At 42.2% G+C, this 23899-nt stretch overlaps 1 protein-coding gene across 1 annotated transcript; it reads right to left on the reverse strand.

Moving 5' to 3' along the window:
* Positions 1 to 16004: 16004 nt before the first annotated feature.
* Positions 16005 to 22675, reverse strand: sid4 (secreted immunoglobulin domain 4). The gene is made up of 8 exons (XM_080720972.1): positions 22517 to 22675; positions 20885 to 21031; positions 20038 to 20172; positions 19705 to 19877; positions 19400 to 19586; positions 18243 to 18422; positions 17291 to 17557; positions 16005 to 16775 (listed from the first exon to the last, which is right to left on the reverse strand). Exons 1-8 carry the CDS (start codon positions 22563 to 22565, stop codon positions 16771 to 16773), a joined length of 1143 nt encoding a protein of 380 aa, XP_080577098.1. The 5' UTR covers positions 22566 to 22675; the 3' UTR covers positions 16005 to 16770.
* Between the last annotated feature and the right edge of the window lie 1224 nt (positions 22676 to 23899).

Consider the following 23899-nt stretch of genomic DNA (forward strand, 5'->3'; position numbering starts at 1 on the left):
AGAGACCAGGGAAAGATAGAGAGAGGGGGAGGACTAGTGACACAGAGAGGGGGAGAGGCTCAGAGTGAAGGGGTACTAAAGGCAGAGAGAGAGGGGGGGGTGTTGGGACAGAGAGACAGACAGATGGGGGGAGGCGGGGGGTTGTAGAGAAATAGGGACATCATGACTAGCACTTCATCTAAACAGCTGCTGCTGTATGCTTGAGTTTTGCCAGTAAGTAATCCAATCTCCTTTCCCTCTCTCTCCTTCTCTCCTTCTCTCTCTCTCCCTACTCCTACGTGTTTCCCCCCAAATATCCAGTCCTCTCTCCCCCGATTCTTCTGGTGATCTTTCCGTGTGTTTCCATCCCCTGGGCCGGAAAAAAACTAACTAAACTTAGTTAGTGGGAACCAAGGAACACTGGATATCCCATATTAAAAAAATAAATTTCCCATAAATGGAAAAATCCTGAAAGCATGGCCTGAAGCAATATTGAGGAAAACAAGGGTTGTAAAAATACAGTTATATGAATTGTTTTAAAGTGCTCTTCGCACAAATACAAATATTTCCTTTCCATTTATTAACACATATCAATTCACTTGTATCAAGGGTGTATAATGATGCAACAAAGCAAGTAATGGAGTAAGAATAGGGGCGGGGGTGTGGGGAGCTGCCTCTGTACACAGAGTAGGCTATGGTTTCACCACTTATTTTAGTCACCAAGGTTACGGAAGAGTTCCTAGAGTAAATAACTGCACACTCTGAATCATGTGACTTCGATATTATGTAGGTTTATCTGCTGTGTGTGCATGCGTCTACTCTATATGCGTGTGCTTGAAATCATTCTGAAGGGGCAATTATGTTTTAGCAACAGCATGCCTTTGGTATTGCTAATGCAGTCACACACAAAGGTCACACAGAGAGTCAGTAATTCAGTAATGAGCTGTGAGCAGCCATGCATTCTTCCCAGCCTAACACACAGAGAAGCCACGGCCCTCATGCTAACTTCAGCTGGGATGGAACACACTGTCACACTGTCTTTCCCTCATTTTGATATTCTGTCATATTACATTTCGACACACAAACAGACAGACAGTTGGAGCCAGGCACACACACACACAGAGAGAGAGAGAGAGAGAGAGATAGAGAGAGAGAGAGACAAGCACACATCGCAGACAGGAAGGAGATGAGAAAATGCAAGCATGCATCTCTTAAGTACCTTCAGTAAGCAATGAGATAACTAAAAGCAGACACTTCTCGTTAAAAAGAATGCTGTCTGTTTACATGCGTGTGTGCATGTGTGCGTGTGTGTGTGTGTGTGTGTGTGTGTGTGTGTGTGTGCATGTGTGCATGAGGTGTTTGCATCCATGCACACTGTATGTACAGAAGGTGTGTGCGCAGGCCTGGGTCTCCTCATGTCATGTTCATACGTGATACATTCTGCTCTTTCTCTGGTTCACTCGACAGGGCACATCTTCAACTCATTGTTAGCGTGCTGCAACAACTCTCTCACAACCTTTTATCTCCTGGGTTAATCAGCTCTGGTACAGGACAAAGGACAGTTTACTTCTTCTACGTGGGTGAATGCTATAGAACTAATTTATCTTTATTGTTTTAACCTTTTTTCCAAATAGGCTTTTGGCAACTGCCCAGGACAGGCAGCTCTCTGTAGACCTGGAGAAGCAGTTGAGGTTCCCCCAGCACATTGTCCGCTCCGCCCAATGAGGCCAGTTATCCTTCTGGTCTCAGAGAGACCAGGCTGACAGTGCCGTGGGAGGACCGCTTGGGGAAGGCCCATGGAAGGAAGAGGACCAAATACGAACAACTGGTCATCGACTGTCATTCACAGGGCTGGAAGGCAAGGTGTATGCCCATTGAAGTTGGCAGCAGAGGATTTGTGGGGCACTCAGTCCACAAAGCCCTAAGTGCCCTGGGCATCACGGGAACAGCAAGGAGCAGAGCCATCAAGAACATCACCGAAGCAGCTGAGAAAGAACCATGGGGGCAAGTGAATGCCACCTGAACACAAGGCTGGGTCGCCTGGGAAAGGATGTCTGATGTTGTAAGACCCGAAACATCTGACCTCAGGGTTACATCACTGATGATGTGTTCTGGTGCATCAGAATTCTGATGTATTCAACTTTGTAAGGTTTCATTTTGAGTCCACTTATTTGTACATGTAAATCTGCATGTCCTATGTTTGAAAATTCAGAGAGCTCTGGCCCAGTCTATAGCCCATTATATAAGAGCAACACACTCCCCTTGTTAGTGAGTACTGCAGGCTAACTATCAATTATGGGTTGTGTATTTGCTGTGTGTGGTTATCATTTATTTTACTCAGGGCTCCAGAATATGAAGGATGTTAATCATAAAAAATGGTGGTGGTATTGTGTGTTTGTATGTGCCTCAAACAGAGCAAGTCGATAGAGTAACTGTACACCAAAACGTTCACAAGCATACCGCCACACGTGTGCCTGCCACACCGCCATATGTGCCTGTCTATGCATGCGTGTGTGTGTGTGTGTGTGTGTGTGTGTGTGTGTGTGTGTGTGTGTGTGTGTGTGTGTGTGTGTGCACACGCGTGTGTGCGTGTGTGTGTGTGTGTGTGTGTGTGTGTGTGTGTGTGCGTGCATGAATGTAAGCACACATGAGTGCGTATTTTTGAGTGTGTGTGTTAATGAGGTCAGATCACAAGACGTGGATGAGGTTACTGTGGTAGGCTCAGCAGCTCAAAGGAGGAACAAGCTCTCCGTCCCCAAAAGCCACTGTGTCACAGGAAGAACGCATGTCACCGTCACAGGAAAGCACGATGCATGCAATGAGGCAGAATGAAACTCATCTATGGTGAATTACATAATGTAAGATGAACGGCCACAAGCAGATACAGATTTGATACATCATTAGAAAGTTTTGATTTGTTTAAGTTTTGATTTAAAATGCAAAATAAAAGGCCAAAACCAAACAGCGATGACCGCAAGAACAGTGTATATCTTAAAGGGGAGAACCACCCATTTTCAGTATTGAACTATATGTCATTAATATACCTTTGAGTTGATTGATTTGGGGTTTGTATTGCAATAAAAAACCCAAAATCAATCCCCCAGTTCTAGGCAACACAGAAGGGGGCGGGGGGACTTTTTGTTATTTCCACATAACAAATCAAAGGTATATTAATGACATATAGCTCAATGTTGAAAATGGGTGGTTCTCCCCTTTAAGTAGGCATACTATGTGTTGTGTGTGGGTGGTGTAGGAATAATGTACAGTATTAAACACATGCTTGCATGTGTTTGTGTAAACCACAAAAAAAGCACAGAACCTAAGGCATCATCGTCAGTATTTTGTCACATTTTGACATTTCCTGTGCGTGTGTGTACAGTATGTGTGAATGTACGGTACTTGACAGGGCGTCAGTTGTCTGACGGTTTGAAGATGAGAATATGTTGGTGTGTGTGTGTGTGTGTGTGTGTGTGTGCGCGCATTTGGAGGGCGTGTAGAGTGTTTGTGCATGCATTGCAAAGTGCCACTTACTTCGTAGCTCTGCACGGAAGTTGACTTTACAAAGTATACAGTAAATGTCATGCTGCTAAATTGTATTGCTAAATTGGCTTTTTCAATCAATTCAAATCAGCATTTAGGAAAGAGGGAACACAATCCAATAGTTGGCTTCTGATAGGACCATATGCTGTATACAGATCATTGACATTTATTTCAATTACAGAATCCAGTCAATCCACTTGTGAAAATGAAAATTATCATGTACCTTATGCAGACCGGTCTGGCTTTACGCGTCAAATTAGTTTTGCTCCAAATGATATGAACGATATTAAAGATCCATTATGTGGATCATGTATATTATATTACAACACATGCTTCTCCAAAATGCACATTTTGCAGGGCAAAATACATTACTGTATATTTGTATTTATTACATAACAATGTGCACAGTGCGCACGCACGCACGCACGCACACACACACACACACAACCTTTCCATATGGAAACACTGAAGGGGCGACACATCATAATCATAGAGTTGTAGACACTGATAGAGTTACAGTAGCTATTTACTGTACAAGCTGACACTCACTCACATAGAGACGGCCGTTCAGAGAGACAACAACACACAAACACAACTAGTGCTTTCTGTATGGAAAGATTGTAATAAGGAATAGAAGATAATTATACTGTTTCAAATACTTTACACATACCGGCACACACACACACACACACACACACACACACACACACACACACACACACACACACACACACACACACACACACACACACACACACACACACACACACACACACACACACACACACACACACACACACACACACACACACTCACACAGCTTAGAAACTTTCCATATGGAGCCATTGAGGGAGTAAATGGACCATAATGACACAGTTAAAGGTCCAATTGCAGCTCCTATTCGTGCCCAGATAAACGTGCACACACACACTCTAGCCAGGCACTAGTCTGGGAGAGAGAGATTCTCATGGGTTTTCCAGTCACCAACAGTGGAATTCTGGGTAGTGTTTAAAGAAGATCTTTTCTGGGCAGTTTTACAGAGAAGACGATGACAGAGGCTATTTCAATGATGGATGAATGAAGACAGAAGAGATTTAACTTTTTCTCTCTTCCGTCCATTTTTGTCTCCTCTCTTCTCCACACCAACTCAGCATAACTCTTTCAACCCCTTTTTCTGTGGCTGGGAGGTAAATGGTGCGTGCTGCAGAAAAAAGCATTTGCTGTTTAGGGTTAGAGTTAGGGTGTCTTATTGCTTGCTTGCCCCCGGACTTTGACCGTCTCTCTTCCTTCTACCTCTTTATCTTTTACATATCGTCGTTGTCGGGTGGAAACCTTGTATGTCCAAGACCGTTTGTTTTGTATTTATCATTTTAAAAATGAATTAAACTAGTGAAAACAGCCGATCTACAAGCACGTGTGCTTGTAGATCGTCTGTTTTCACTACTTTTGTGCGACGGCCTTGTATGATGAAGCAGGGCCTACTTGGTGAAAAAAAAGTACAAATTTGAAACTTGGAGATACAAGGTTTCTGCCCGACAACGGCGATATTCTATACTCTTTCCTGCCGTACCTTCTCGCCATTGAAATCGGCAGACTATTGTTCGACGACCCTCTCTCTGTGTCTGTTCAACTGCCTTTCACGATAACTGGCTTGTGATCAGCGTGCTTGTGTGTGCAGTGTGCACCTCCTTTTCTTTCCGCTTCTGCTTTTATAGTGCGTATTTTTAAACCAGAAGTTACCCTCAAAGTTTTTTTTTCTACGCCTCAAGTGGTTTGTCATGACATAAATTAAGGACTGCGACACACTGTTAAGACGCTTGGCAAACACACACCATCTTCTGTTTGTGGTTGATCTGGTGATAGTTGACTCTAAAAGAATACTAAAGTTTCATCCTTATATGGATGGGCAAGAAGTGTTTGCATTTACAATATGCAACCACCCACACCCAGACTGTATGGACAAGCAATTTCTGTGTGAAAGTGTGTGTGTATCTATGTATGTATCTATCCGTGTGTGTGTGTGTGTGTGTGTGTGTGTGTGTGTGTGTGTGTGTGTGTGTGTGTGTGTTCTCTCAGGAAATGTCACCCAAATGCAAAATTGGCACAAGTACAGAAATATGATTTATAGGTTTACATATGGTGTGATTATAACGTATTATTATAGTGAACATACTTCCAGTATGATGATAAGTAAGCAACGGAACTTATCCATTTACAAAAACACACTGAAACTACTGGAATAAATATTGTGGTTTTTTGTTGCTGTTTTTGTTTTGTTTTTGCATTCTAACCCAGACATGACAACTGTGAATTACTGACGCATAAGACTATTGAAGGCATAATATCCGCATAGGTTTCTCGTTCATAAAAGGCTTACTCGTTGCTCAACTATTATTATATACATACTGTCAGGTTCTTGGCTCATTGCCCGACAACATAGGCTACACATGATAGTCCGGCAGACTGTCCACAGACCTTCGCAGCAAGGCTGAGTGTTCTTGAATCTCGACCCATACTCACTCAGAGTCTACCAGACCTGTACAAAGGCAGTATCAAAGGCTGCACTATATGTATAACGACACCAGATTGAAGACTCACCACTTCAGACTCCACCTAAGCCCATAGCACTTACCGTAGCACTCGCCTATACCCTCAATGACCACACATGAAAGCTAGATTGCATTCTTAGGTTTTATATAACGTTTTTTACTGATTAGGTTCTTTTTTCTAGATTGATATTCCTATGCAATTAATGTATTGATGATTGATGATTGTACCACTCTGGATTAAGAGTGTCTGCTAAATGCCTAAACGGTAAACTAAGGGCTGAGTTGTGCTTAGCTCTACACATACAAATGGTGGAGTGATGAGTAGCAATGCAGTTGTTTATACACATCCTTTTCTGAGAAATATTTGTATTGCTGAGGAAATACAAGTTGGAGATTGGTCTAAACATATACTGAAGTTGCTATTCACAGATGTAGCTAGGTTGCCCTTCTTCAGCAAAGGTGTGATAACAGCTCACAAAAAACAGACTGTCAATATTCAATCAATACATAATTTGATAGACAGTGAACAAGACTCAACATTCAAACATGTTGTGGAAATAGGGTGAAGAGAACAAACGGAAGTCTTAAGCTGTTGTACCCCCTCCCCAAGAATACCCATGGCGCTACATTGACATGGGGTTAATCTATCTATAAATGCGAGAAGTCTCTGTCTGTCTGTCTGTCTGTGTGTCTGTGTGTCTGTAATCCGCGTATCTCGAGAACCGTTCGTCCCACCGGCTTCAGATTCGGCACGCGCGTTCCCCGCCGCGGCACGGAGTGCAGTGCCGGGTCTCGACCCGACCCGACCCGCGGTTTTCCCGAACCGGCGCGAAACGTTCGGAATCTCCTTATGCGGAAATCGGCGCAAAATCGGCGTAAGCGCTGACTCATTGTGACATCACTGCAGTGCCGGGCGCAAGCGCTGAGTCATTGTGACATCACTGCAGGCAGATACAGGGGCCTAGCCTCGACCCGACAGATATCTCCGTATATAGGCATAAAAGGGACACAGACAGATATATGGGCATAAAAGGGACACAGACTGAGATCTCCATATATGGGCATATGGGCAGATACAGAGATCTCCATATATGGGCAATACAGGGGCCTTGCCTCGACCCGACAGATATCTCCGTATATGGGCATAAAAGGGACACAGACAGATATCTCCATATATGGACATAAATGGACAGAGGCAAACAGATGGTCAAAGATCTCCATATATGGGCATAAAATGGACGCAGACAGACAGATACAGATATCTCCATATATGGGCATAAATGGACACAGGCAAACAGATGTTCAAAACGGGTCCTATGACAACAGGTATAATGAGGTTTGCATTAAAGGGGGAACCGGCACTGTGTCTGCAACACAGTTGGAGGCACAGACAGATACTCCATATATGGGCATAAAATGGACGCAGATAGACAGATATCTCCATATATGGGCATAAAATGGACCCAGAACTATAACTGCAGTGATCTCCACATATGGACATAAAATGGACGCCGACAGACAGACAGACAGATACAGATATCTCCATATATGGGCATAAATGGACACAGGCAGACAGATGGTCAAAACGGATCCTATGAAAACAGGTATAATGGGGTTTGCATTAAAGGGCGGGGCATTCATTCCCTATTTACATTGTTCCGAGTTGGCCAGGTCGCCGACTAGACGCTGGAAGGGCGGCCCAGCTTCTAGTATTATTAATAATATATAATTTTGCAAGTATTTAGAAAGGCCATCTATCTTCTATCCAGAATTAGGACACAGAGGCAACAGTTCCATGCAGCAGAATCCATGTCAGCTACTTCTGACTGGGGCATGCTAGAACAGTGGTTCTCAACCTTTTCAGGCCGCGACCCCCAAAATAATCCTATTTGAACTGGGGACCCCCCACCCTGACGAGCACTAAGAGTTGAGGCATTACATTTTGTATAACATGGTTCTATTGTGAAAATAGCAGATCTACATGCTCACAACGCCTCGCATTGCGAGGCGTTGTGAGCATGTAGATCTGCCATTTTCAATTTTTTTGCCAATTTGGTCAATGTTTAATTTGTCATTTTATAGGTATTAAAAAGTCCTTAAATTGTCACTTTAGAAATGTGCTGATACCCTCTATACACTTAAACTTTATGTTGGTTTGTTTACTGTTGAGTGAGAAAAGAATGTTGCACATTAAGCTAATCATCTGGGGACCCCCCAAAATAATTTGGGGGGTCCCGAGTCCCGACCCACAGGTTGAGAACCACTGTTCTAGCAGGCCAGCATGGATATCCCCATCTGGTCCTTGGTCTGCTCTGTGGTGTCTTAATAGCTGCATGTGCGTGGATAACCTCCCCTAAAGGGAGGTGCCCAGGAGACAATTCAATTCAATTCAAAGGAGCTTTATTGGCATGAGAAAACATACGTTTGCATTGCCAAAGCTAGTGTCATAAAAATAAAACAAAAGGAGACAACCCTATAGATGCCTGAACCCTGACCCAAGTCAAATGCCTTCTTTCCATGTGAAGGAGCAGCATCTCTTTTCTTATAGAGACTCTTGCGGGTGACTGAGATTCTTGCTCTATCCTTAAAGGAGTTGCCAGCCGGCCTTAGCCTGGTAAACCATCCAGGTCGTGTGAATTCACAATATCTTGTGACGAGTCAATCAGCGTCTCTGTCAATCACAGGGCCCTGAGTGCAGACGCTGATTGGCGCTTCCACTTTTTGGTTTCTGCAAAACGCCCACCCAGTGCTTGGGGCCAGACTGCAGAATACACATGATAATGTGAATTCACGGGACCAGGCTAAACCACCCTAAAGAGAAAACTAATTTCTACCACTTGTACACAATCTTGTTCTTTCAGTCATAAGTTCAAAACCCACATGTATTTAGGAAGATGATGACCGTCACCCCAATAGGACAAGCCCACAATTGTCCTGTTTGCCAATAACACTGCATTATGATTTGCTTGTTCACAATCAGAATATCCTACTCTCGATAGGTAAATATTGGGTATAACACTGTTATTAGTTTCTGTTTTTTCAGAAAAGACGAAACATGATAGCCCATGGAGAGCAGAGCTGTAAATTCATACTCGTTCTCCCCAGTGGGATAATAACGGTATCTATAATCTATCTATATGCAGTACTATTCGCACAGGATTAGTATTACGTGGGGCCCCCCGCCCCAAACAAACTTTTGTGCAGCGTATTCACACCAATGTCCTCCATAATTAGAACAAATTACCAGAGCTCCCTTGGTAATACTAGTCCTGTGCGAATAGGGCATGACTTCAAAAAACTAATGGCCCAGCATTCAGGAGATTTAGGAGATCTCATTAAAGCTGGGCCCAGTTCTCACAAGCCACCATGACTCCCTGCTGCAATAGCCCGGGGCCAGCCTATATACTAATGCACATGTGTGGGGATGATGTCTAGCTGCAGCTAGGCTATCCCTGCAAGGCCTTACTACTTTGAAGCACTGCAGACACACAAAATCACGACACAAACTCACCACAAACTTTACCAATAAATGGCACCTTTTAGGGGGATGTTTCAGTGGCTTTGTAGCCGCTGTTACACAAACAAGTTACGTCATATCCCGGCATCATTTGCCTCATGCACTTCCCATGAGCATATTCCTTGTGGTGTGTCGTGGTGTAATCTTTCTGCAGATGGACCTTCAAAAGACAACATATACAATTTGTTAAAAGCCAGTAAAATAGAATGTCCTTCACATTCAAGCTGTGTCTAATTACCAAGGACGCTTCCTCTCACCTGGTACAGTACCTACATAGTTAGAATGGTCCTTATTAGGTACCTGTTTAACCAAAAGGTTACAAGGTTTGAGACGCCTTACAAACATAGCGTCCTGTGACTACGGTAACATAAAATTTGATGCAGCTGTGATTCCAATTTCCATGGCAATTAAGCCTCTGGTGCAAGCCTGTGCACCAGTTGTGTACCAGCACCAATTAAGCCTCTGTCTTGTGCAACAAATGAGCTGGCTAACTTCAACAAACAAAGTCAACAGACCTTATTTTAAAATAAACACAAATGAGGGTCACTGGCATCGCCACATGGTCCTATGGGTTACCCTACGCTGCCAAGAAACCTTGGTGCTTAGCTAAATCTGTTCCCCGGATGGCCTCCCCACCCCCAGGGTTGTAAAGGGTTCACTCCCTGCAGTGAGTGACATCCTCCATGTGCCGTATACCAGGCTCCCTTCCCATGTCACTATCATGAATTTAATCTGTATATCGTCACTGTCTGGCTAAAACCTCTTAACTCCATTTTTGAGGTTTTTGATTTTTTTGGCATAAATCAGGGCTATTGAACACAGCTGAGTGTTGGTTAAAATAATATTGAACCAATGGAAAGTTGTAAAACGTGCTTGGGACAAAACCTCCTAACTCCACACTTTCTGCCAAACCAGCTAACTCCACTTGAGCTCATTCTCCCGAAAATGAACATTTTGGAGTTAGGAGGTTTCAGTCCGACAGCAGACATTTAGATTTACTATATTGTTGACACTGAGGGTCAGAGCTACTCCAACCCGCCTATAAGTGCTAATCCTGGGCATAGAAGTGGAACTGTGGAATAACGTCCTGAACTAATGACATTTTACACTTGGTCTTGGTCAAGTTCACCATTAGTTACTGATGAGGACATGGAATGAATAAGGAGCTCATGATAAATTCATGATGCATTAATGTATGAGTTCTTCATTAATGAAGCATTATTACACGTGTGAACTTGCATGCCCAAGAGAGTGTAGGAATGGAATGGACCCTGTGTGGTAAGAGGATTCAAATGAATTGGCTACTAAGAATCGGCTATATTTCCTGTATTCCCTTGTACACATGACCTTTGACTTCCTAGAGCCCAGGGAATACCACTTCCTGTTAGGAGATGAGTTGGCCTCAGTTTGAGTTCACAGAAGGATTACGGTCTGGCCCTCACTCTTTGCATCCACGCTTGCGTGCAAATAACCTTAAAAGGTTCCCCGAGTAATAAGCCAAATATGCCTTAGTGTATTATAATTGCTCTCTATAACTAAAATGTAAAATAATATTTTTGCTATTTTAGAAATACTTCATACTTTACTCAAGGGGGACAATGCTCATCACAAGTTGATGATGTCATTTGTCCATGTGTGGTCCTACTTAAAGGAGTAGTTCACCCCCAAAATTACTTTTTTTTCCTATTGATTACTCATGCCATGGAGACTTGAGGTCAATAATATTGTTTTGTTTTTTGTCGCATTCCTAAGACAACATTTTAATTACAATCAATTTGCCCCCATTGATTCCGGATGGGGACCCGAGTGCATTTGGGTCCCCATTCGGAATCAATGGGGGTAAATTTACTATAATTTTTTTTTCTTAGGAATGTGACAAAAAACTAAAAATATTATTGAACTGGGGGTGAACTACTCCTTTAATACTTAAAACGTAATACAGGATGGACCACACATGGACAAATGACATCATCAACCTGTGACGGGTGTTGTCCCCCTTCAGTAAAAGATGAACTATTTCTAAAATAAAATATAATATATTTATTTTTTGTTATGGAGGGAAATAATATTGTTATTGGTTTCCTGTTGTACCAGTTAAAAAGAAGGAACCCTGTGAGATCAGATATGGAACAACATGATGATGAAATTATATAAATATTGTGCTCAGTGGCAGCTATCCTGACTCTGCATTCAACACAATAGTGGAGCTCTGTTCCATATCAACCCATCCCCGTAATGCTTTTAGTCGGGGATCCACATGCCCAAAAGCTCAAGGAATAGGGTTTAACCTGTGATGTTCTGCCGCACTTTTTATTTCTGTTTTATCTATTAGTTTGGTCATTAAGGTCCACAGAATGAGAGGCCTGCTCTGCCAGAAACATCGCGAAAAAAAGTTATGGCCATTTGCATATCACTGTCCCATTGACTCCACTACACAGGAAAGAAATATAAGAAAAAATCTACTTTAAGTAGCATGTGAGGGTTTAAACTGTGATGACTGTGAAAAGTGATGACTCATCACTTTTCACCCTTTTGTTGGTCCGTTTTCTAGCCCAAGGAATGTTTTTTGTGCAAAACAAATGCTTGCAATGTATTCAGAATCATGAAAACCCTCCAATTTGACCCATCACATGCTACTTAAAGCAGAATTGTTCTTTTTTATAATATATTTCCTTTCCTGTGTAGTGGAGTCAATGGGACAGTGAATATACAAATGGCCATAAGTTTTTTTCGCGAGGTTTCCGGCAGAGCAGTCCTCTCATTCTGTGTACCTTATTGACCAAACTAATAGATAAAACAGAAATAAAAAGTGCGGCAGAACATCACAGGTCCTCTCCCATTTTGAGGGACTGGATCCCCGGCTATTTTCTTTGCCAAGTAGTGACTGTTGTTTCCAGGGCCTGGCCTGCCCTGCGGCTTTATCACAAACCCACAGGTGGAAACCATGGCAACTGATTAGACAGGCACCTCCCTTCCACCACTCACTTCCTGGGGAAACTCTCACCTCATTGGTTCCTTCCTGAAAGGCCCAGTGGTGAAAAAAGGTACTCACATTCTTTACTTAAATAAAAGTATCATTACTGCAATGTAGTATACTACTATTACTACTATTAAAACCATCAAAATGTACCAAAAGTAGAAAGTACTCATTAGGCAGAATGTCCCATTTCACAAGTTTTCAAATGTATAAAATGTATAAAAATCTTTTGAAAATAGCAGATCTACAAGCTCACAATGCGTCACATCGCGATCATAGATTGGCTAATTTCAAATGTAAATAGAATCAACAAAGTAACTAGTAACTAATGTTTTCTAATAATTGTAGTGGGATAAAAGTATAATATTTGCCTCTGAGATGTAGTGGAATAGAACTAAAAGTACTGAAAATTGCAAATAATACAGTAAAGCAAAAGTACCTAAATATTTGACTTAAAGGGGCACTCCACCACTTTTCAACCTATCTTCATATAAAAGGTCCTCACTAATGTTCATGATAAAATATCACAATTTTTTTCTACTCAGTTTGGGTCTCATAGGAGAGCTGTGAGTGGGTCAAATCCTTCCTACCGGTGACATCATCAATGGGAAATGCAAGCTAATAGAAACTGCAGGCTTTCTATTCCTGAAAAAGTTGCAATGTTAAAGTGGAAGCCATTGTTCTCGTGATAATAAAAATCTTTTTTTTTTTTGTCAAACGATGATGTCATCGGTAGGAAGGATTTGACAGCTCTCCTATGAGACCCAGACTGAATAGAAAAGAATTGTGCTATTTTATCATGAACATTAGTGAGGACCTATTATATGAAGACAGGTTGAAAAGTGGTGAACTACTCCTTTAAGTACAGTACGGTTACATCAGTGGAAAGGCCTATAGTTCTCCAGATCATTATCAGAGACCATCCCACTGACCTCTCTCCATAGCAATCCTTTATCATTCTCTTTATATGGTGCTGGAGACTACAAACGTATGCCTTCTGGTGTGTTTGTGCACACGGCCACAGTCCACTCTCAAGGCTAATATAAGCAATGTTGGTCCAGAGTAAATATAGCACTCTTGTGTAGTTCCACTGTAATATAAACTAATGTGAGGCTTCGGTGATTCAGTGAGGAAGCGTTTGGTGTGTGTGTGTGCGTGCGTGTGTGTGTGTGTGTCACAGCAAGAGAGAAAGTGTGTCTGTGTGTATGAGATTTGAACCGGTATTTGCACATCTGTGTGTGTGTGTGTGTGTGTGTGTGTGTGTGTGTGTGTGTGTGTGTGTGCGTGCATGCGTGTTTCCACACATCCTTGTTCTGTCAACTGCACTCTGAGAAGCGTCACTGTTTACATCAGAGTCCATTACAGAAAATACATCTATGTCTGGATGTTACTTTCCAAAGATCACACACACACAGTCACACACACACACACACACACACACACACACACACACACACACACACACACACACACACACACACACACACACACACACACACACACACACACACACACACACACACACACACACACACACACACAATATAAAGCTTCTTTCCAGTCACAGATTTCATCTCTTTTTTCCCCTGTTCCTCATCAGTCTTTTCATTCCAAGTTGAATATTTCTTTCTTATACCTCAATTAGGCTCTCTGTTCTCGTGTTTTATTAGCTCAACCATGAAGCGACTGTGAAACCTCTGTAATGAGGCTGTCTGTCTGTCTCTGAAGTCTTTCTGTCTGTCTGTCTGTCTGCCTGTCTGTCTGTCTGTCTGCCTGCCGGTCAGTGTTTGTCTCTCTGACGGTTTGTACGTCACTGTCCGCAATGACTCAGTTTACTGTAACGGCATGAAATCTACTTGAAACGTACTCAATAGTATGGTGCAATTTGTTAGTCAGTTATTAACAACGTAACGGTTTACATTTTGTGACACAACTATTTTATGTGCTGCCCCTCTACACTTGACATTGTAAACCATTTTTTGTCTTTCACTTCCCTCTTAACCACTTTCAAACTGGTGTTCCTGTTTTTGGGGGGCATGTAATTACATTTGAAAACAGTCAATCCACAAGCTCACAAGGCATCGCATAATGACACATTGTAAACTTGTACATCAACTATTCTTACTGCATGACACAGTGATACGACAAAGTATAAACTTGGCTTAAATGGTTCATCTTGCCAACGTGCCCCCCAGCTCCCACCCTGTGAAGTGAGGGGGTGGTTAGAGATGACAAAGAACAGAGGTTTCCTCCTCTACTTTGAAGATGTAGGGATGAAAAGACAACAGGGACATTTAGATCACAACCTGAACCTGTTTTTAGATCCTTTTTATATTATAACTGTGATGGCCACACCAAGTTGGTAAAACGTGGTGGACACTTGTCTTTTTTGGTTTATTAATTTAGTTTATATGAGTGGAGTGTACATCCATTAAAGGAGTAGTTCACCCCCAAAATGATTTATTTTTATTTTTTATCAAGTTGTTTAGCAGGTGTAATTTAATTGGTTGATGCGTGCAGTGCATGTGACCCCATGTCTTACTGGTAAGGAGCTGATTGGACTAGTAATTGGACAGCACCGTGTCCCTGTGCATATGGGGTTAGGGGTTGATTATGAGTTTGAATTTATTATTACAATTGTGAAGAAATGTATTTCGATATTTCAGTTGTATGTATTTTCTTAATTTAATGAGTTAGTGCTGTAGTGGATTATGTTGTATTTATTTGTAGTCCGTTTAAATGTTATTCTTTGTCTATTCCCCTTTGTGTCAAGAGTGGACTGATCATCCACCGTATATGTTCCCCTCATGTCTAATTTTGGTCTGTTCAGTCTTGATGTTTGTTTTGGGCCTAGAATTCATGTAAAAAATAAAAGAAAATACATTTTATATAAACAACATACTGTATGTCACCTGGTGCCTTCCTTGCAGACCAACTCGGTCCCTTCTTTTGGGGGGTAAAACAATTTCTTTCTTCAAATGATTTTCAGAAAAGCCTAAATCCAATCCCTCAAAATAGCACAGCCTTCGGCCATTGAAGTTCCACTGTGACATACTGTATATCACTTTGACATACTGTACATCTGACCAAAAAATGAACTTTGCCTGTTCAGGAGGAGTTTACAGTCCATATTTACAGACTGAGCTGATATGACCCGACCAAACTGTATTTTCTTCTTCTTTAAATGTAGGCATAACTCGTGAACACAGCTGGGAAACAATAGTTCTACTGTGTGTAGCGCTTTAGCCCCAACAGGGTGTGTGACAAGACACTCTTCTTTGGAATGCAGGCTGAGTGTAGCTTATGGCTAGATATTGCCACCAAGTGGTAAAAGAAAAGTGCTTCATAAATAACCTTTTCAACAGTTTAACAGATTATTCTACAGATTAGATTTCATACCAGTAACCAAAACCACACATCAAATAACTCAATCAAGCAGGGGTGGAATCAAGTCATATTTTATGACATAATAACAGACTTAAAACATGGTCAAAGCTTTGTTTTCGCTGTTCCCTGACCTTTTATGTTCAAATATGCAACAGTGGGTTCTTGGCAGTTGAGACAAAGGGAGGATGAGAGCCATACAGGGGAATGCGTGGGGGGGGGGGGGGGGGGGGTACACAGATCTCACAAATCCAAAGTAACATATCGTCGTTGTCGGGCAGTAACCTGGTATCTCCAAGTTTCAAATTTGTATGTTCTTTTGCAAAGTAAAGCCCTGCTTCATCATACAAGGCCGTCGCACAAAAGTAGTGAAAACAGCAGATCTACAAGCACACACCGCCTCGCGGTGCGAGGCGTTGTGTGCTTGTAGATAGGCTGTTTTCACTAGTTTAGTTCATTTTTAAAATGATAATACAAAATGAGCGGTTTTGGAGATACAAGGTTTCCACCCGACAGCGACGATATTCCAGAGGGAAGATACAGTATGAAGCTATTTGAAGCAGGGACATGCTCTGATTCATTAAAAAAAAGAAATTGAAACATATATATGCAGACAGCATACAAAACCCCAAGTCTCCGAACAAAACGTTGGTTTGGCGTGTGGTTGTCATTCTGTGGGTCAAGGTTTTGTACATGGTATTTACCCTGTTGAGTGTGTACTGTGTGCTGTGTAGTAGTAGTCTAGCATGGGCAAGCGCACGGCAGCAGAGGGCTTGTCAACAAGTGATAAGTGATGAAAGGACGGCCTGTGTGAGGACGTTGGCTTAAGCTGTAACACAAAGCAAAGGAGGGAGGACAGAAATTGAGAGGGGAGAGAGAGAGAAGGAGAGAGAGAGAGAGAGAGAGAGAGAGAGATACATAGAGAGTATTTTTTTTAAATTATCTATTGATTGATGCATTGATATTGCCTGTCTTGCTCCATACACTAACACAGCGGTACCCAAACATTTTAGCTTGTGACCCAAAACTAGGCTTGTGAGAAATTAGACGTTTGCCCGAGACCCAAACTAATGAACACAGCAGATCTACAAGCTTACAACACGTCGCTTCGTGCCGCGTTGTGTGCTTGTAGATCGGCTATTTTCACTACTCCTTAAACATTTATTTTCTAATTTATGGAATTTCTTAGATTTTTCTTTTATTTTTCATGAAATTACTTGGAAGAATCATTGATATTTTTAATCGTGAAAAGTTGGCTTTTTTGGGAATGTTTTGAAATAATAATAATTAAAAAACAAAATGTAGGAAACCAAAAATGAAGGGACCCATAAAAAATGCACTCACATTTTATGATGACTTTAGCCAGTGCCTCACTGGAGCCAATGTGGTTGGTGGCCACACACTTGTAGGAGCCACTGTCGGTCAGCGTCGCTTGTGCTATCAGAAGCTCGCCACTCTCGTTGATCTGTGCCAGCGTGGACATGGGCACCCTGCCCATCCTGCTCCAGTTAAATGTCATGGGATGAGTGCCGTGGGCGAGGCACTGCAGGCGCAGGGCATCACCCTGCCGCAGCTTCACCTGGTCGGGCAGGGAGGTGGCATAGGGAGGGGCTAGGAGAAGAAAAGAGGGCAAGCAAATTACCAGTGGTGGAAAATGTAAAAGTATCAATACTGCAATGTAGAAATACTCTGTTACAATTAACAGTCCGGGATTCAAATTGTACTGGAGTAAAAGTACAAAAGCATTGGTATCAAAATGTACTTGCTGGATGTCTTATGCGGTGCTAAACCTGACTTGTATTTTTGTGTTTTTGTTTTCCTTTTTGTTTGTCTCATTTCGATTCTGCTTTTACTTTTATATTGTGTAATCTTCTAATTTAATGATTTTTAACTTGTATTGTCTGTTTAAGATTTGCCTTAATAAGGAAATTAATTTGGAAATTAAAAATTCCATAAAAATACATTGAGCAAAAAAATAAAAAAGTACCAAAAGTAGAAAGTAGCCTACTGGTTATGCAGAATGTCACAAGTTTTCACATGTATATAAAATGTATACAATACAATGTTTGCCTTTGAGATGTAGTGGAGTAGTTCAGTCAAAGTATTGAAAATTGGAAATACTTCAGTAAAGTAAATACCTCAGTCAAAACTGTACTTAGGTACAGCACTTGAGTAACTGTACTCAAGTACTGTTCTAGTTATTTTACACCACTGTGAATTACCCTCGTAGTCAATGACAAGTCTTCAGTCTAGTCAATCTAGTTCGTGTGAGTTTTTGTCTGATTTCTCGACTCACACTCCACCTCCATCTGTGAGTAGGCCTCGCTGTAGCCGTGCATGTTGGTGGCGTTACAGATGTACTGTCCTGAGTCCTGACGCCCCACACTGGTTAGTGTCAGAACTCCGCCCGCCACCGTGTGCTTCCATGGCAACGGCGCCCGTAGTTTGGACCAGGTGATGGTGGGAGGAGGAGAACCTCAAGAGACAAAGATGAGATTACAGGGGGGAAAAGAAGGGGAAGTCAGGAAGAGAGTGGAAAGAGTGAGTAGGGGAGAGACTTTCTTTTTCACTACCAGGGGTGTTGCCTGGAATCTGTGACAACATATCACACGGGAGGACAACACTGATATACCGAAGCATTAGCTCATTGATTCTCAACCCTTTTCATTTCAAGGACTCACAGTTTGCCACAGTATACAGTATAGACCGACCCCAAGCTATACTGTAAAGCTTTTGGCTTTCCCATATTGGAATCAATCACATTGGTTTGATCAAGTCTGAAGTTTCCGAACCACTATAGAACTACATGGATTTTTGCACATCAGATTTGAACCACATCTCAGTCGTTTCTAAACCCTGAAGAGTATAAGTTAAGCATTACTTATTGTTGCATAGTTACTATAGCAACCAATGTAGATAGGTCAACGACGTCTGAATATACAAATCCAATCTGATCACTTGCAAATAACAGCGTGGACTGGACTGTCAGTCCTATAAGGATCGTATTTGAGAAACAAATTGGATTTTCCTCGTCTGAGCAAAAATGTGTATATGCACAGTAGGTATGGGACGATATCAAAATTTCATATCACGATTATTGTGACAAAAGAAATCGCGATTCACGATATTATCGTGATAATCAAAACACATTATCCTGGGGTGGAACATTTGCCATAAAATAGCAGATCTAGATGGGCTATTTTTTGGCAAAGACATTTGATAGAGTGGAAGAAAAGACAAGTACGTATATTATAAGCACCTTTTACCAATTATAGAGGGTCTAAGTGGTACCGGATATGCAGCTCGGCAAATAAAAGGTGAATTGATCCCAATTCGGAGGATGATATCACGATAAATCAAATCTCCACAATACGATTATCGTGAGCACGATAAACGATGATATCGCTTATCGTCCCATCCCTAATGCAGTCGCACACACGCATGCTGACTTACCACTGGCACGACACTCCATAGTAACTGCATGTCCCTCCACTGCAGTCAGTTCCTGGGGGGTCACGGAAGCCACAGGTGCTCCCTGTCCGCCCTCAACAATGATCTCAACTTTGACCTCTGTCACCCCCTCCTTGCTCTCACCCTGGCAAATGTACACCCCTGAGTCCTCTGGACGCATTGCATCCCACTAGGGAACAGGAAATAATGATGATAATGACTACAAAGATGATGCTGTTGACACTGTGTTGATGGTGATGGAGAAGTGCAGTACTTCCTCAGGGTTCAGAGTGGTGTTCATCATTCACCTGTATGGTGTTTGCATCGTCCGTCACTGCCGTGAAAAGCTGGAGGGTGGAGCCCTGGCGCTTCCAACTGGTTGAGGGCTTAGGCCGGCCGGTGGCACGGCATTCTATGGACACCGCTTCACCCACCTTCACCCGCAGGGGGCCCGACGGAGTCACACGCAACTTGGGAGAGTCTGAGGGGGAACACACACACACACACACGCGTGCACACACACACACAACGTCAAACTAAACACAGGTGAGCCACACGTGCTGTAGAATTACTTATAAATATAGACACACACAGTCACAGACATGTTTACAGAAACACACTGTTTGCATCGCCAAACTCACATCTGACATTCAGTAGGGCCATGCCCGTGCCGCGGCCTTCAGAGTTAGATGCCACACAGCGGTACTGGCCGTGGTTGGCAGGTCGGGTGTTAGCAACTGTCAGCACAGAGCCATCAGGTCCAATCTTTGCGTTGGCTGCAGAAACAAACAAGTACAGCCATTTAGTCATCAATTTATTTGGTCAGCCTCTATGTCTCTTTGTCTATCTGTGCTGGTTATTATGTTGTTAAATTACAGTAAAATAACTACAAATGCAAAATGTTACAAAATGGTCACTCCGCATTTTGACAAAATGGTATATTCCCAGGTTCCTCAAGTCAGCTGCACAGGTGCAATTCATTATTGTTAATTGTGGCACGTTTACTAACAAGTTTAGCTGCACTTGAACAACCGTTCCAGGCTGCCATATCCAGCCCAAGAAACCGTAGAAACGGGGGGAAAATAGAATGTACTTCTTAAAATAAATGTATCATGCCTGTTGCTAAGGTATGGCAACATACCAGTCATGTTGCCATACCTTAGCTTTTTCTGAACTGACGCCACTGCGTCCCGCTAACCTGTTGCTGGAACCAGCAACAGGCTGACAAAAGATAAACCCAGGACTTTCATTCTAATTCTAAGTGTTATTGGGTGAGGAAGTGGTTAGGTTTGATCAGTGTTGAAAGCGTGTGTGGCGTGTGTGAAAAGCTCGAAGCCATAGTTCACTGCCGAGTCTGAGGTGCCATTGGAATGAATGTGTGATAGTTTTTGGCAACACCAATGACAAATCTAATCATCTAGTCATAAACTCCCCTTTTCCTATTGGGGTTTCAAAAAAGGTCCCCAGCTCAGAACCGAGATACCATACCTGGTAATGCAGGACTGTTGTTCTTCTTCCATTCCAGCTGGACAGGCCGGGCACCACTCACCACTGTGCACCTAAAGCTGGCAGACTCCCCCTGGCGCACTGCAGCCACCCGGGGCTCCACGGAGACCACAGGAGCCTGTGCACCCGCTGCAGTGAGACACACAGCGTGGTTAAAAGAAAACCATACAAGATTCACCCCCATAACAGACATACTGTATATGGAAATGCACAGCCATATTAAATTAGCCCTTTAAACTGTCAGTGAGAACCAGGCCAAAGCTATTTTTAGTGTTTTTTTGTTTTGTTTTTGTAAAAGGGAGGTAAAAGACCTGCCATCCCGGATTCAATCCCTGGGGCCCATCCAACAAACACATTAGCTGCAGTGTTGAGTGGAAACCAGCGAGGGATTAGACCAGTGTTTCTCAAACTTTAAAATTTCAAGGTCTCCCCTTAACTCTGACAGTATACAAATGGAACCAAATGGACCCGTTAGGGTCCATTTGGTTCCATTTGTATGCTGTCAGAGTTACAGACCTCTATGGGTCAATTTGGACCCCTCCAAACTTGTCTAAAGGAACACACTGAGTCCCTGGAATCGACTTTGAGATCCACTGGATTAGACAAAAGGACATGGCCTTGTCGATGCATTAGTGGCCCCTGCTGGTTAGTCGTCCTAGTGACAGGGACTGAAGTACACATTTAGAATTGGCAATGAAATTGGAGAGAAATTGCAATGAAATAACAGATTAACTACTCCATGTTATGCCACAGAGCTACACTCACACAGACACCAACATGCTCACATGCACGTAGACTACACATGGGGACAATAAACTCTGTGAACCTTTAGACGGGTCTGGGGACAAATGTGTACACAAATACCACAAAGCAAACAACAAAAGCAAACACGCAGATTGAACTGGAGTGGAAATGTGATGACTTAGCAAAAATGTTAATGCACAAAATGAAGTAAAAGCTGATTATATTAATATATGTTAAGACAAAACTATTTCCTTTCAAATAGTCCTAACTGAACAAAACACAATCATCACAAAAGCGTGCTTTAGTAGTAGCTGACAGAGTACAGCCTCTTGCAATGGGCCTGGTGTACAAGATACACTACATCTCCAAGATGCCCCATGTACCTGACAAACTACTTCCTAAAGGTCAAGGATGTACACGATCACAACACCAGAGGCAGCTCCACTAATCATGTTCAACGTAGATTTAACACTAAACAAGGCTCTAATTCGTTCTCCTGCTATGCCACCAACATGTAGAACGCCCTTCCGCAAGCCTTAAAGGAGTGCAAATCCCTAGCCTCCTTCAAAATTATGGTTCCTGTGTAAATAAGCCGTAAGGCTTTCTAGGAAGTCCTTTTTAGTTGACATTGTACCAGTGATTTGTGCTGTCATGAAACTGTACTTGTTTCTATTGCAAACTGCTAATAAACTCTTCAATCAATCAATCAATCAATCAGTGACACATGCACATTGGCTCGCTAGACCTATGAACTACTACTAAGCAGTCAGAATAAACAAAAATAACTTTGTGAAATATGTTAATTTGTTTAATTGTTAATCTGCTAAACCTTTGTGTGTTTTATTCAAATCCCAACCCCATTTGTATTACCTGAAAATAGTAGAGAACACAGCACCAGACCTATGGGAAAGATATCCATGATGAACAGAGACCAGACAGCCTACTATCACTCCTCTTCTCCCAAATCTCTCCAACTCTCTCTCTCTCTCTGTCTGTCTGACACACTGCCACTCTTGACCTTTAACCATCAACTAACTGTTTGAACTTCTATTTCCTCAAATTTCCCCCACAGACCAACAAGACACCACAGCAGCTCTTTTATACAGCATTTAAATGTGCTATTGTTATTCTGGATAGGTATCTCACTTCATTGAAATGTTGAATAATGCTTCTCTGTCTAAAGTAAGTCCTCTTCTATTGCGCTAAATTCAGTCCTCTGCCTCTAGTCTTTTCCACCTCCTTGGCGATGTCTTTATTACTATTTACTGTAATACTAACTAGCCCCAATAAGTCACATCTGCCCATAAAAGATCGTGGTGTTTCTTGGGAATGGGCTTATTCTGTCTAAAATGCATTATTTGGCCACTGGTACGCATGCTCCACCACTGAAATCAAAATCGTTAAACTCGCTAAAATAATAGAAAACAGTAAATTTAAACATTTTAACACTCATCTTTACCTTTCTCTAAACTAAAATTTCTCTAATATCTTCGCTAATCTAAAATATGAACTCTTGTCACAAAAAAACGAAGTTGTCCTTTGACCCCTAGCTGCCCTCATTCCTCTCTGCTGAAGTTTTCGTCACCTACTTTGATAAGAGTGGAGATGACATCAGAAGGTCTTTCTCCCATTGTCCCACTAATCACTCAAAGATAAACCCCAACATACCATGCATGACTTCTTCCTTCTCTCCTCTCTCTCTCTAGCTGAGGACCTAAAACTGGTGTCATCCACCAGACCAATCACACGTCATCTAGAGATGGTATTCCTTCCCTGGTTTCAGTAAATCAATTTGTAGACTTTTGACACCTTTCTTAAGATCGGTAAGCCAACACAATTTACTTTGTCAATTATTGTGCTAAATATTTAAGGATCTTAAACAACCAGTCCTATTAAGAAACCTGTTAATTCACTGAAGAATATCCTATGTGGGTATCCTAAAAAGGATACTCACATATTATGGCTCCTTCGACACCACACCGATCCTTCTCCATCCTGCCTCTACATCTCCCGCTGTCTTATAGGAGAACTTTTAAGATAAGAAAGAGACAAAACTGGGGAAGCCAAGGGGAGTTGAGTGAGAATGGGCATCAAAACATTAAGCCAACGGGACAAAGAGCAAAGATATTATCTGTGCCTTTAATGTGTAGACAGTACACAGTGATTCTCAACCTTAATTTGACACGCATTACATCAGTGGTTCTCAACCTTTTTAGGCCGCGACCCCCAAAATAATCATATTTTAACTGGGGA

Source organism: Nannobrachium achirus, assembly GCF_963921795.1.
Source record: "Nannobrachium achirus genome assembly, chromosome: 3".
NCBI classification, from domain to species: Eukaryota; Metazoa; Chordata; class Actinopteri; order Myctophiformes; family Myctophidae; genus Nannobrachium; species Nannobrachium achirus.

What these genes read in the sequence shown, in the direction of transcription:
- sid4 (XM_080720972.1), bottom strand. Translation starts at nt 22,565, where the DNA reads ATGGATATCTTTCCCATAGGTCTGGTGCTGTGTTCTCTACTATTTTCA. An exon ending in GGCCCTACTGAATGTCAGAT is followed by an intron (nt 19,878 to 20,037) that starts GTGAGTTTGGCG and finishes GTTCCCCCTCAG; the next exon opens with ACTCTCCCAAGTTGCGTGTG. An exon ending in ACGATGCAAACACCATACAG is followed by an intron (nt 19,587 to 19,704) that starts GTGAATGATGAA and finishes CCTGTTCCCTAG; the next exon opens with TGGGATGCAATGCGTCCAGA.